Raw genomic sequence first — 15618 nt, 5'->3', positions numbered from 1 at the left:
GTTTTCTCTGACCATAATGAAATTGAATTTTGTTGTTGTTCAGTCGCTCAGTCGCGTCCAGCTCTTTGCAACCCCATGGACTACAGCACGCCAAGCTTCCCTGTCCTTCACCATCTCCCATGGTCCAACTTACACATCCATACATGACTACTGGAAAAACCATAGCTTTGACTGGACGGACCTTTGTTGGCAAAGTAATGTCTTTTCAATACATTGTCTAGGTTTGTCATAACTTTTCTTCGAAGGAGCAAATGGGCTTAGTCGCTCAGTCATGTCTGACTCTTTGTGACCTCATGGACTGTAGTCTGCCAGGTTCCTCTGTCCATAGAGATACTCCAAGGAAGAACACTGGAGTGGTTTGCCATGCCCTCCTCCAGGGGATCTTCCCAACCCAGGGATCGAAGCCAGGTGTCCTGCATTGCAGGCAGATTCTTTTACCATCTGAACTACCAGGGAAGCCCTCCAAGAAACAAATGTCTTTTGATTTCATGTCTGCAGTCACCATCTGCAGTGATTTTGGAGGCCAAGAAAATATACTCTGTCGCTGTTTCCATTGTTTCCACATCCATTTACCATGAAGTGATGGGACCGGATGCCATGATCTTTATTTTCTGAATGCTGAGTTTTAAGCCAGCTTTTTCACTCTCCTCTTTCACCTTCATCAAGAGACTCTTTAGTTCCTCTTTGCTTTCTGCCATAAGAGTGGTGTCATCTGTATATCTGAGGTAACTGACATTTCTCCCAGTAATCTTGATTCCAGCTTGTGCTTCATCCAGCCTGTATTTCACATGAGGTACTCTGCATATGTTAAAAGGCAGAGTGACAATATACAGCCTTGACGTACTCCTTTTCCAATTTGGAACCAGTCTGTTGTTCTATGTCCAGTTCTAACTGTTGCTTCTTGACCTGCATACAGGTTTCTCAGGAGGCAGGCAAGATGGTCTGGAATTCCCACAAAATTCTTCAAGAATTTTGCACGTTTGTTGTGATCCACACAAAGGGTTTAGCGTAGTCAATGAAGCAGAAGTAGATGTTTTACTGGAATTCTCTTGCCTTTTCTATGATCCAACAGATGTTGGCAATTTGATCTCTGGTTCTTCTGCCTTTTCCAAATCCAGTTTGAACATCTGAAGTTCACAGTTCATGTACTGCTGAAGCCTGGCTTGGAGAATTTTGAGCATTACTTTGCTAGCATGTGAAATCATTGCAATTATAGGGTAGTTTGAACATTCTTTGGCACTGCCCTTCTTTGAGATTGGAATGAAAACTGACCTTTTCTACTCCTGTGGTCACTGCTGAGTTTTCCAAATTTGCTGGCACATTGACTGCAACACTTTAATAGCATCATTTTTTACAATTTGAAATAGCACATCTGGAGTTCCATCACCTCCACTAGCTTTGTTTGTAGTGATGCTTCCTAAGGCCCACTTTACTTCACACTCCAAGATGTCGGGCTCTAGGTGAGTGATCACACCATTCTGTTTATCTGGGTCATTAAGATATTTTTTGTATAGTTCTTCTGTGTATTCTTGCCACCTCTTCTTAATATCTTCTGCTTCTGTTAGGTCCATACCATTTCTGTCCTTTACTGAGCCCATCTTTGCATGAAATGTTCCCTTGGTGTCTCTAATTTTCTTGAAGAGATCTCTAGTCTTTCCCATTCTATTGTTTTCCTTTAATTCTTGTATTGTTCACTTGGGAAGGCTTTCTTATCTCTCCTTGCTATTCTCTGGAACTCTGCATTCAGATGATATATCTTTCCTTTTCTTCTTTGCCTTTCATTTCTCTTCTTTTCTCAGCTATTTGTAAGGTCTCCTCAGACAATCATTTTGCCATTTTGCATTTTTTTTCCTTGGGGATGGTTTTGATAACTACCTCCTTTAAATGTCATGAACCTCCATCCATAGTTCTTTAGATCTAATCTCTTGAATCTATTCATCACTTCCACTGCATAATCTTAAAGGATTTGATTTAGGTCATACATGAATGGTCTAGTGGTCTTCCCTACTTTCTTCAATTTAAGTCTGACTTAATGAAATTAAATTACAAGTCAATAAGTGAAAAATCCCCAAATATTTGTAAATTAAATGGTATACTTAACACACTGCTATATTTAAAGTGGATAACCAACAGATTTTTTGTGTAGCACATGGAACTCTGCTCAGTGTTATGTGGCAGCCTGGATGGGAGGGGATTTTGGAGGAGAATGGATATGTGTGTATGTGTTTGGCAGAGCCCCTTTGCTGTACATGTGAAACCATCACAGAACTGTTAATTGGCCATACTCCAACACAAAATAAGAATTTAAAGTGCAAAAAAAGTTTACTTCTAAATAGCCAATGAGGCAAAGAGGAATTTTCTAGGGTAATTACAGTGTTTGAACTGAATAAAAATGAAAGTTCAATATAGCATATTTGTGGAATATAAAAGAAAGGAGGAAAAAAAAAAGAGTAAATTAAACCCAGAGGGAAGAAACATTAAAATAACAAAAATAGCAGAAATAAATGAAGTTCAAAACAGAAATGGAGAAATTTGAACCCAAACTAGTTAAAGATCAATAAAATTAATAAACTACCAACTAGGCTGACCAAGAAAAACATGAGAGACTACGCAGCTTACCAATATCAAGGAGTGGAAGATGAGATCCAGTACGGATCCCGTAAACACTGAAAGAGCAGGGGAACACCACGAAGAACTCTAGCCTCATAAATCCAACAGTTCAGATTAAATGGGTCAGTTATTTGAAAGACACAGCCACCAAATCTTGCTTAAGACCTGGGGTGTGGTGATGCCTTTTTGGATAGAACACTGAACACACAGTCCATGAAAGACATGATAGATAAACTGCCTTCATGAAAATTTAAACCTTCTGCTCTGTGAAAGACACGATCAAGAAAGTTAGAAGATCAGAAACAGACCAAGCGAAAATATTAGCAAAAGACACATCTGATAAAGAATGGTTATCCAAAATATACAAAGAACTCTTAAATCCTAAAGGTGAGAAAACAAATAACCCATTTAAAGAAATGGACCAAAGACCTTAACAGATGCTTTGCTAAAGGAGATGTACAGATGACAAATAAGCCTGAGAACAGATGCACCACATCACATGTCAGTGGGGAAATGCAAGTTCCAACAAGGAGGTACCACCACACGTCTACTAGGAGGGCCAGAATCTGGAACGCTGACAACACCAGTGCTGGGGAGGCTGTGGGGGAACGGGGACTCTCACTACTGTGGGTGAGGATACAAAATGGCACAGTCACGAGAAGACAACGGCAGTTTCTTGCTACACCAAACATACTCTTACCATGTGATCCAGCAGTGATGCTCCTTGATATTGACCCAAAGGAGCTGAAAACTTAGGTCCGCAGAGAAACCTGCACATGGATGGTTACAGCAGTTTTATTTTATAAGTGCCAAAATTTGCAAGCTACCAAGATGTACTTGTAAAAGGATAAATACACTATGCTATGTGCAGGCAATAGAATATTATTTAGTTGTAAAAAGAAATGAGCTATCAGTCTATAAAAAGAAGAACCTTAAATGCATATTATAAAGTAAAAGAAACTAATCTGAAAAAGGTTACATACTGTATGATTCCAATTATATGACATTTTGGAAAAGGTCAAACTATGGAGACAATAAAAAAAATCAGTGCTTGCTCAGGGTTGGAGGGAGGAAGGGATGAACACATACAGCACAAGGAACTTTTAGGACAGTAAAATTATTATTCTGTATGATGTTATAATGATGGGTACATGTCTATGCATTTGTCAAAACCCATAAAACACACAACACAAATAGTGAACTCTCATGTAAACTATGGACTTTAGTTATTGCTCAGATTGGTTCTTCAATTGTAACAAGGGCACACCACTGGTGTAAGATGTTAGAAATAGGGAGGAATGGCTGGTCTCTGAGGGATGCTCTACTTTTTGCTCACTATTTTTTGTAAATCTAAAACTAAAAATTGTCCATTAATTTTTATGTTTAATTTAAAAAATTATAAAGAACAAGATGGTGGAGGAGTAGGTGGACATGGAGTACATCTCTCTCCTTGGTTACATCAGGAATACTCCTTCCGACACAGAAGTGCACGCAGAATACCAGCTGGGAGTGCACAGGAGTACCTGACCACTGGGAAAGACTATATGGAACCACGCAAAACTCGGTAGGATGAAGGAACTAGGCGGAAAAGCAGAAGTGTTAGTAGGACTGGACTTGCCCTTGGCGGGCGGGGGGACTGAAGCAGAGGTCCAATCCTCACATCAGGGCAATTGCCTGAGTCAGAGGAGAAACATTTAAGGCTGAGAGTGAAGCAGCTGATCTGTGGCAGCCTCAATGGGATGAGAATCAGACAGTCCTTGCCGCAGCCATACCTACGGACGGGGACAAGGGTCACCTGGAAGGTGCAGCAGCTGGGAGCTGGAGTCTGGGGAGTGTGGGGTGATCCCAGGGTGAGGGCTGTGGAGAGATGGATTGAGGGGAGGTGAGGGAGGAGATTGTGGTGGGAAATGCCTGTGAAGGCAGAAATACAAAGGATTATAAGAGACTCCTATGAAAAACTATATGGCAATAAAATGGATAACCTGGAAGAAATGGACAGATTCTTAGAAAAGTTCAATCTTCCAAGACTGAACCAGGAAGAAATAGAAATTATGAGCAACCCAACTACAAGCATTGAAATTGAAGCCGTGATCAAAAATCTCCCCCCAAAAAAGCCCAGGACCAGATGGCTTCACAGGAGAATTCTATCAAACATTTAGAGAAGAGCTAATGCCTATCCATCCTTCTAAAACTCTTTCAAAGGAAGAGGAAGGAACACTTCCAAACTCATTCTACAAGGCCACCATCACCCTGATACCAAAACCAGACAAAGACAACACAAAGAAGAAAACTAAATGCCAATATCACTGATGAACATTGATGCAAAAATCCTCAACAAATTTTAGCAAACAGAATTCAGCAACACATCAAAAAGCTCATACACCATGATCAAGTTGGGTTTATTCCAGGAAGGCAAGGATTCTTCACTATGCATAAATCAATCAATATGCACACTATATTAACAAATTGAAAGATAAAAACCATATGATCATCTCAATAGATGCAGAAAAAGCCTTTGACAAAATTCAGCACCCATTGATGATTAAAACTCTTAAAAAAAAAGAGCATAGAAGGGACCTACCTCAACATAGTAAAGGCCATACACGATAAACCTACAGCAAACATTATTCTCAATGGTGAAAAACTGAAAGCATTTCCCCTAAGATCAGGAACAAAAAAAGGGTGTTCACTTTCAGCACTATTATTCAACAAGTTCTGGAAGTCCTAGCTATAGCAATCAGAGAAGCAAAGGAAATAAAAGGAATCCAGATTGGAAAAGAAGTAAAGCTCTCACTGTTTGCAGATGACATGCTAGTGTACATATAAAACCCTAAAGATAGTATCAGAAAATTACTAGAGCTAATCAGTGAATTTAGCAAAGTTGCAGGATACAAAATAAATACACAGAAATCACTTGCATTTCTATACATTAACAATGAAAAATCAGAGAAATTAAGCAATCAATTCTATTCACCATTGCAATGAAAAGAATTAAATATCTAGGAATAAACTTACCTACAGAGACAAAAGAACTGTACACAGAAAATTATAAGACACTAATGAAAGAAATCAAAGACGACATAAACAGATGGAGAGATATCCATGTTACTGGGTAGGAAGAATCAATATTGTGAAAATACTATCAAATGCAATCTACAGAGTCAATACGATCCCTATCAAACTGCCAATGGCATTTTTCACAGAACTAGAAAAAAATTCCACGATTCATATGGAAACACAAAAGACCCTGAATAGCCAAAGCAGTCCTGAGAAAGAAGAATGGAGCTGGAGGTTCAACCTTCCTGACTTCAGATTATAATACAAAGCTACAGTCATCAAGACAGCATGGTACTGGCACAAAAACAGAAATATAGACCAATGGAACAAGATAGAAAGCCCAGAAATAAAGCCATGCACCTATGGGTATGTTATTTTTGATAAAGGAGGCAAGAATATACAATGGGGCAAAGACAACCTCTTCAATAAATAGTGCTGGGAAAACTGGACAGCTACATGTAAAAGAATGAAATTAGAACACTTCCTAACACCATACACAAAGATAAACTCAAAATGGACTAAAGACCTAAAGCTAAGATCAGAAACTATAAAACTCTTAGAGGAGAACATAGGCAGAACACTTGATGACATAAATCAAAGCAAGATCCTCTATAACCCAGCTCCTAGAGAAATGGAAATAATAACAAAAGTAAACAAGTGGGACCTAATTAAACTTAAAAGTTTTTGCACAGCAAAGGAAATTATAAGGAAGGCGGAAAGATAGTCCTCAGAATGGGAGAAAACAATAGCAAATGAAACAACTGACAAAGGATTAATTTCCAAAATATACAAGCTGTTCATACAACTCAATGCCAGAAAACCAACCCACCCAATCAAAGAGTGGGGAAAAGACCTAAACAGACATTTCTCCAAAGACATACAGATGACTAACAAACACATGAAAAGACACTCAACATCACTCATTATTAGAGAAATACAAATCAAATCTACAGTGAGATATTACCTCACAAAACAGCCAGAATGGCCCTCATCAAAAAGTCTGCAAACAATAAATGCTGGAGAGGGTGTGGAGAAAAGGGAACGCTCTTGCACTGTTGGTGGGAATGTAAACTGATACAGCGACTATGGAAGATGGTAGGGAGATTCCTTAGAAAGGTAGGAATAAAACCACCATATGACCCAGAAATCCCACTCCTAGGCATATACCCTGAGGAAACCAAAGTTGAAAGAGACACATGTATCCCATTGTTCACTGCAGCACTATTTACAATCGCTAGAACATGGAAGCAACCTAGATGTCCATTGACAATGAATGGAAAAAGAAGTTGTGGTACATATACACAATGGAATATTACTCAGCCATAAAAAGGAACCCATTTGAGTCAGTTCTGATGAGGTGGATGAACCTAGAATCTATTAAACAGAGTGAAATGAGTCAGAGAAAGTTAAATATTATATTCTAATATATATATTTGGAATCTAGAAGAATGGCACTGAAGAATTTATTTACAGGGCAGCAGTGGAGAAACAGACATAGAGAACAGACTTGTGGACATGGGGAGAGGGGAGGAGAGGGTGAGATGTATGGAAAGAGTAACATGGAAACTCACATTACCATGTGTAAAATAGATAGCCAACGAGAATTTGGGAACTCAAACAGAGGCTCTGTGTCAACCTAGAGGGATGGGATGGGGAGGGAGACAGGAGGGAGGTTCAAAAGGGGGGATATCTGTATACCTATGGCTGATTCATGCTGAGGTTTGACAGAAAACAACAAAATTCTGTAAAGCAACTGTCCTTCAATAAAAAAAAAAAAAGAAAAAAATTTATAGACTCATTGCTCCCCTCCCCTTTTTTTTACAAAAATAGAATACAGAAACATGCTGCTGCTACTGCTCAGGCGTGTCCGACTCTTTGCGACCCCATGACTGTAGCAGGCCAGGCTCCTCTGTCCAGAGAATTTTCCAGGCAAGAGCACTGGACTGGGTTGCCATTTCCTTCTCCAGGGGATCTTCCCCACCCAGGGATCGAACCTGCGTCTCCTGCATTGCAGACAGATTCTTTACCGAAGTCTGACTAACATTACCTGTGTTTGTTGCTGTTCTTTCTTTGTTATTTTCTCTGCCATTTAGGAGAATGGCTAATTTTGCTTTCTCCTCAGTCAAAAATAACGACCAGCAGAGGTTGCTAGAATGCCGGCATCCCTCTCAGGAGAGAGGAGGCACTTCCAAGCCACTCAGACTTCGCTCTGACCGCCACAGGCATGCACCATGGGAAAGCATTTACTGACAGACTTTTCAGGGAATTCAGGAACTGTGTGTTCTATAAGGTGTCTTATGAACATTCTTGAAGCAGGGAGATAAATAGTGTGGAGACATGAACAGCTGAAGGGAACTCACATCTGTTTGGTTTTTTTTTGTTTTTTTTTCCTGGATGTTAATGTGTAAAAAAGAGTGAAAGAAAAAATTTTTTTCATTTTGTAGCCTCCACAGTTCCCAATCTAGCTAAGTTCTCAAGAAAATTAGAGTAAATTTCACTTAAGTTAAATAGCAACTGTAGGTGAGGAGCCCAGGTGATGGCTGAATTTTTTTTTTTAAAGAAAATTCCCAGTAACAAGAGTGAATAGATGAGGATGCTAAAAACTTAATTTAAAAATACATTTCTCAGGACTATTTAACTAATTTATAATAGAATCATTTCCTTTTCAGTTCTTTCAGAATCAGAGAAATGTTTAGATAGGTTGTTTTTTTAGGAATGTTTAGATAGAATGCTGCTAACAGGTTCATTAAGAGTTTCATTAAACCCCGCAATAAAATTCTGAATGCGATTTCCCAGAGGTTATTCAAGAAAGGAAGTGGAGAATGTTCTTTTAGAAAGCATGAAGTGGGAAAATGTTTAAAACTATTTATAGCAGCACTTAGCTGTGGAAATCCCAGACTTTACCATCTATTTATAGTTATTCTTCGGGTTAAAAGGGTGAAACCAGAAATCTTGAAAATGCCGCATGCTTTTATCCAGCACTTGAAACTAATAAGCTGTCTTTTTGTGGTTATGATAACCAGATCCTTACAAGGGTAATTCTGGAAATGACAATAAATACATCTTGACTAAGGGGGAAAAAACCTGTTTAAATCTGAAAGAGCAATATTTTTTCCTGAGTAAGTGATTCTTGGTTTTCTTGTGTTTTCTAGTTAAGAGGAGATTGAATTCTGCCTGTTGCATGCGGACTTATCTAATGAGGAAGAAGCAGGGCAGTGGGTTTACGAAAATTTGCAGATGGGCTAATGAAGGCATTTTCAATACGGGTAGATTCATCTGAATGAAAAGAAGCCCAGGTAAAATTACCAAGCTTCAAACAGCAGAACTTAAACATCCCTTTGAGAAATACCGGGCTTCCCTGGTGGCTCGGAGGATAAAGAATCTGCCCCCAGTGCGGGAGACCTGGATTTGATGCCTGGGTCGGGAAGATCCCCTGGAGGAGGAAATGGCAACCCACTCCAGTACTCTTGCCTGAAGTATCCCATGGACAGAGCAGCCTGGTGGGCTACTGTCCGTGGGGTCGCAAAGACTGAGTCTTAGGGTCGAAACTACCACTCACTCACTCACTCTGAGGAATACCAGTTTCTGGCAATTCCACCCGATGGAAACGGAAAACCCTGCCCCAGCCTCGAGGATGTGACACAGGATCTGTATATACACGGCATGAACCGTAGACTCTTTTGACCCTCAGGAACTTGATGGTTGTTTTCCTAATGTTTTTCTGCAGGAAAAAAGGCAAGTTAGGAGGTTATTGCCGTGGGACGTCCAGAGATGGTGGGAGGGTGGTCCAGGGCCGTGGTCAGGAGCCTGGGCGGCAGGGCAGGACTGCAGGTCTTGAACTGGGCTTCCTGGGCTCGCCCAGGGGCTAGAGTGTGAGGATGAACTCGCAGGCAAGGGGAAATGTGGCCTCAATCCTGATGAGACCTTCCACTGTGGATACAAATCTTAGAGGTAATCTAGAGTGAACAAATACAGGGATGCTGACCAACAAGGTCGAGTCCTGACCTCATGTTTCTTTGCACACGACTCACACGAAACCCCACCCACTAGGGGTTATTCACCATCACTGACACAACCCAACATGCTCTCGTGCCCATCAGTTTAGACAGAAAATCAGGCTTCCCAAATGCACTGAAGTGTTCCATCTCCTTCCACTGGAATGTCTTAGTGATGTCCATCCCCTTACCCTGGCAGCCTCTCCTGGGGTCACTTACGAGCAAGGTGGGCACGTCCCCGGGGCCCTGATGTGTCCATGCCTCTGCGTCTGGAGGCTGACTCACCCAGTAACTTCTTTCTCATCCACCTCTGGCGTGAGCTCGTTGTTTTGAAGCCCAAAGCTTCTGTTGCTGAGACTGTCCACCGGTCACTCACCCCCGCGCTGCCTGACGCCAACTCTGGACTGTCCCTTCTGTTCTTGCGGCCACTGCGGTGCCTCTGTGTCCCCCGAGGAACCCCAGCCTCGGCCACGTCATCACCTCCTGTCCAGGACTTGACTGATTTCCCAGGAAACCACACAGGCTGCATTCGCAGAGGGCACCGGGTGACCAGTCAGGGTGCTGAGGTCCTCACCTTATTTCCTTTTTCATTTTAATTGTATTTATTTACTTTTGGCTGGGCTGGGTCTTCACTGCTGTACACTTTTCTCTAGTTCTGGTGAACAAAGGCTCCTCTCTGGTTGCAGTGCTCAGACTTTTTACTGCGGTGGCTTCTCTTGTTGAGGAGCTTCCCTCGTAGCTCAGTTGGTAAAGAATCTGCCTGCCGTGCAGGAGGCCTGGGTTCGATTCCTGGGTCAGAAAGATCCTCTGGGGAAGGAAATGGCAACCCTGGATGAGAGTCCTAGACTCCAGAGTGCTGGCTCAGTAGTTGTGGCCCATGGGCTTGGCTGTTCCTCGGCACATGGGATCTTCCTGGATCAGGGATTGAACCCGTGTCTCCTGAATTGGCAGTCAGATTCTCTACTGACCAATAAGCTGCCAGGGAAGCCCTCACCTTATTTCTGGCATCAAACTCCAAGTGATTCTGTACCATCCATCCATCACCTCACTAAGTCTCTGTTCCCTCGGGTTTGAAATGAAGGTCTGGCATCAAACTCCAAGTGATTCTGTACCATCCTTCACCTAAGTCTCTGTTTCCCTTGGGTTTGAAATGAAGGTTTGCACCTGATCATCTCTGGACTCACTCTGCCTCTAAATGACTTCCTTCTGTCCCCTCTTGATTGGACTACCACCTGAGGACCATCTGGCTTACACCGATCACCTGTCCTGCAGGAATAACTACAACCCTGCCCCACCCCCGAACCTAAGTATAGCAAGGGGGTCCAAGCAGGTTAGCGAATTAACGGAGGGTCTCATCTCGAAGCTGTGGGGGCCCTGAAGGGCCTGAGGCAGCAGCTCGCAGAGGGGCCTGGCCTTCCTGTGCCGTGACCCTGAGTCTGGTTCCCTTATTTGGATGCGAGGGACATAAAGCACCTTCCCGAGAGGCGCCTCAGGGCGGTCCTTGGGGGACAGAGCCGCACCGTGACAGCGTGCCTTGTCCCTGAACCTTGGTCACCGCATCTGCTGACGTGGCCTCGGCCTGTGGAGACAGGCAGGACACGCTTCAGCAGGGCTGCTCCGGGATGGTCCTGGGTCACAGTGAGGCAGGGTCCCAGCGGCCAGCAGGCAGGAGTTGGGGTACCATGTAGGGGAGGCAGGCCTGGGATCCTGGGAGCTGAGGTCCGAGAGCCCCGTCTCTCTCCTCCTGGATCCCAGCTGTGCCCACTGGGGATGGCCTTGAGTCTGGGGGTGGGGTCACAGTTCCAAGCTACAAAGGTTTGCCAGCCAAGGTCCCTGGGTCATCATTCTTTATTTACAGTGACAGAACCTCAGGGAAAGACATGGAGGCCTGGGGACTAAACGCACATCTTGGTGACCTCCAGCACGGTCGCACCTTCCCCCTAACTCACCACGACGACTCCTTGGTCCCTCAGCCCCAGGTTGGGGGTGCGTGCCTTCCTCCTGTTACAGGCTGATGCATATGTCTGAGTAGATTGGGTAATATATTTTTGGTGGGGAGAAGACAGGTTGGCTCACACGTGCTTAGTTAAGTCATAGAAATAAGGCTTGATTCCAGCTGCAGCCTCGGCAACACCTGGGGAATCCAGAGGGGCCTGAGCATCTCTCAGAAACACGCACAGGCCGTGTGGTCCAGGCCTTACTCCCCACCCCTCCAGGCCTGATGCCCTCTGAGCATCACATGTTGCCTGAGGGAACCCCCATTCGTGGTCATCTTCATTTCTTCTGAAAGGCCATCTGTTTCCTTGTGTCATGAATAAAAGTCACCACTAGAAGGAATCACTTAAAAGTGCACATGATGGTGTGTGTGTGTGTGGGGGGGGCGCTTCTGATTCTCTGGGACTGGAGCCTGGGTACAGTGTTTTGGACACGGGGAATCAGTCTTAGGTCACTCTCGTCCACAACCAGAGTTGAAATTCACTACCTTAGCATTATGACAAGAAGACAAATGATTCTGCTCTCAACCTTGTGTCCTTGGCTTCGTTCCTGTTTACTCTCCCAACAAATCTCGTTTCATGCTGGATTGATTGTTCATGTGTTCTACCCTGGTGGCTGTTTTGGCAGAGACTTTGATGGAATCACGTTGCAAACCGTACCTCAGGTCAGAGCGATTTAACAGTACCACCGAAGCGATCATGGAACCACCCTAATTTTAAGTGGGAAATTTGATTATGCATGGTGTTTAAATACTTGTGATAGAACTCTTTTGTGTGTGCAGATAAGAAAGAAGCCTTTTTATTTTTTTCAGCTGCGTGGTCACTGATAATGCCGGCTTAGAGTCGGAATTGAACTCTTAGCTCATAAGGCAGGATGGTTTGCACAGCATGTGGGATCTTCCTGTATTCAGGCATGTGTCATGAATGCTTGACACACAAAGGGATGTGGTTGGAGGCTGTGCAGCTGGAGGCCTTGAATGGCCTGAGGAACTGCATGTGGTCAACACAGGAGAACAGAGAGAGCGAGAGAACATCCACTAAACAGAATAAGATCAATTGTCCACCATATTTTTCATAGAATCAGAAAGGATTCCTTGTAGAGTCTGAGTTCCAGGTCTAAGCCTCCCTTGGGAGATTGGTCAGAGACTGTATGGGAGTTGTCTCGTAAGCTTCTGCCGGGGTGAACGCAGAGGTTCCATGGAGCGGGGGTGCCGGGGAACTTGAGGACCAGGTAACAAGTGCAGCACAGCATCCATCATCAGACTTCTGGGTTGGTCTTGGTGAACGGGTTTTGTGGTCCTTCAGTGTCTGTTTGCAGACTATGCATCCAATGTGAATATTTGTGCTGTCAGGCACTGTCCAGTAATGAAACTTCGCATGGATTAAGATGCTCCTGGGGGACTGAATTGTGTTCATCCATTCAAGGCTTCCCTGATAGCTCAGTCGGTAAAGAATCTGCCTGCAATGCAGGAGACCCCAGTTTGATTCCTGGGTTGGGAATATCTGCTGGAGAAGGGATAGGCTACCCATTCCAGTGTCCTAGGCCTTCGCTTGTGGCTCAGCTGGTAAAGAATCTGCCTGCAAAGCAGGAGACCAAGGTTCGATACCTGGGTTGGGAAGATGCCCTGGAGAAGGGAAAGGCTGCCCACGCCAGTATTCTGGCCTGGAGAATTCCATGGACTGTATAGTCCATGGAGTCACAAAGAGTCAGACACGACTGAGTGACTTTTACCTTCATTCAACTGATACTTAAGAGGTTTTCACACAGAAATCCTACAGGCTCTTCAGGTTTACCTAGTGTTCATTCAGATTCATGTTCTTTCTTCTCAGCCTCTTTATCCTTCTATTCTCATTTTCTGAAAGTATATGATCTCTTTATCCGCAAAGCACCCGTCTTGTCAATCAGGCAGCCAGCAGGTCCTATCAAGTGATCCTCCTTCAAAAGGACTCCTCATCTCTCCCTTCCTCTCTGTTCTCCCTGTTGTGGCTCCACTCAGATGCCCCTGACCTTCCCACAGCTTCCTGCAGTAACCTCTCTGGTCTTCACCTCCAGTCTTGCCCCACCCAAGCCAACCCATACTCTCCTATCAGAGTGGCCTTCCTCAAACACAAGTGTGATGACACCATTCTTTTCATGTGTTAAACTTCTCGCAGCTTTCCGTGCTTACTAGACGGCAAACTGTTAGCATGAAATTCCCAGGTTCTCACCCCCTCGTTCCATCCAGTCTCCACCTCTGGCATCAGAACCATCTCTGCATCTTGAGCCCTGCCACCTAGTCCATGTAGATGGATAAACCACTACTTCCCTGTACGTGCCATTCAGCTCCGTCCACATGCCTTGATCAGTGCTGTTTCCTTATTCCAGAATGGCATCTACACCATTCTCCCTCTGTCCAGAATCCTGTTCACATTTTCAAAAGTTAATCCGGGGTTCTTCTGCCCTCTCATATTCCCTCCCCCTTTCTTCTGCATCTTATCTGTTTAATTCCTATCCTCACTATACTTTAAATACAACTCTGTGTGATAGGCTTAATTATCACTGTCTGTTTATCCTAGTTTATGAATGCCTCAGATACAAAGATTCTATCTTTCTGAAACCTGCATGTCAAATAGGTATTCAGTGCATGTTTGCTCAGCCTGGGAAACTGGAGGAGACCTTTATTCGTTGAGGCAGAACCAACGAAGTGACACTTCAAATAGATCCCTTGGCTTCACTTCCTACTTTTGTTTCTTGGCAGGGTCTACTCACACCTCAGTGCATTCCTACCAGACAAGTATCAGAAAAGCAATGGGCTGTTTTCCAGGCTGGTTACAAATTCAGCTCAGTCTCTTAGACTTTCCACAGACACAGCACAGCACAATAATTCTGAGGTTCTGGAAGAAAGATTCTTTGGTGAGTACATTGTACTTACTAGGACAAGAAAACAGAGGGAAAAAAAAACTTGAAAGATTTTCAAAACGAAGGACTCAACTCAGAAAAGGTTTCTGGTTAACCATTTTAACCAGGGAATTCGGAGAACTATGACATTTCTGTCTCTGAATATTATTGTTAGTGGAAGATTTATTAAATTTGAAAGCAGTAAATAATGGGACATATTTTTTCAGCAGGCTGTAGAGTTACAATTGAGAATGTGAGATTCTAACCTCTACTTCCTTCATCAAATCTCTACAGCTTAGTTTTACTATATCAACATAATTCAACATAGATGGGACTGTCAATTCCTTACATGATTTTAACTTTTCTTGTCTATGATTTTTTTTTTTTTTTTGGCCTTTATTCATGAGTTCGAGAATCTCATCCATTTCATGAAGAATATTACAAAGTACTTTTTAAAAAAATTCTTCAGGCGTTATGTCTCTTGTTTGGAAGAGATAGCATTATCTTAGTAGTTAGTTCTAAATCATCTCAAAATTAGCAGGTTTGAGAACGTTCACATAACAACTAAATGTATCAAATTGATTTACATCCTCCCATTTTCCCTTTTCGTTCAGCAGTGTTATGAGTTACCATGGTTTAATTGGTACCTGCTGGCAAACCAGGTACCATGAAGGAACTGGCATAACAGCATCGCTGCAGCAACCACTCAGGGCTGGCACCGTTGTCATTTATGATTGCACTTTTCTTGAGCCAACCCACGTTCCCTCCTCCAGGAATTCCTCCGTGACAGAGATTTCCCTGGGGTGCTCGGGAGTCCAGTGTGGTTGCAACATGAATCCCATATGCTTATTATTTCATGGGGGGAGGTGGTGGGAAACAGGAGGCAGAGCACCGTGAACCTGAAGTAATGGGTTTGCGAAGGGCCTCTTCATTCCCAGGGAAAGGGTTCTCACACATATTCATCTTTTAGAAATCTGTTTGGAAAGAACATAGGTTTTCAAATCAGGCTGATGGGATCTGAATCTCCCTGCAGCCCCTGAAGAGTGGTCACCCTTGGGAAGTTACTGCATCCTTAAGAGCAGAC

General features: G+C 43.3%; 1 protein-coding gene across 1 annotated transcript in view; it reads right to left on the bottom strand.

Annotated features, from left to right (window-relative positions):
* UBFD1 (ubiquitin family domain containing 1) overlaps positions 1–13906 on the bottom strand; it is a 58128-nt gene extending 44222 nt beyond the window's left edge. The window contains 2 exon segments of the mRNA XM_043454079.1: positions 11183–11241; positions 13865–13906. Of these exon segments, the coding sequence (XP_043310014.1) occupies positions 11183–11241; positions 13865–13906 (101 nt within the window).
* Between the last annotated feature and the right edge of the window lie 1712 nt (positions 13907–15618).

The sequence above is a fragment of the Cervus canadensis genome, chromosome 31 (assembly GCF_019320065.1).
Source record: "Cervus canadensis isolate Bull #8, Minnesota chromosome 31, ASM1932006v1, whole genome shotgun sequence".
In the NCBI taxonomy this organism is placed as follows: Eukaryota; Metazoa; Chordata; class Mammalia; order Artiodactyla; family Cervidae; genus Cervus; species Cervus canadensis.
The sequence above is the reverse complement of the archived record's forward strand: the minus strand, read 5'-3'. Positions and strand labels throughout refer to the sequence as shown.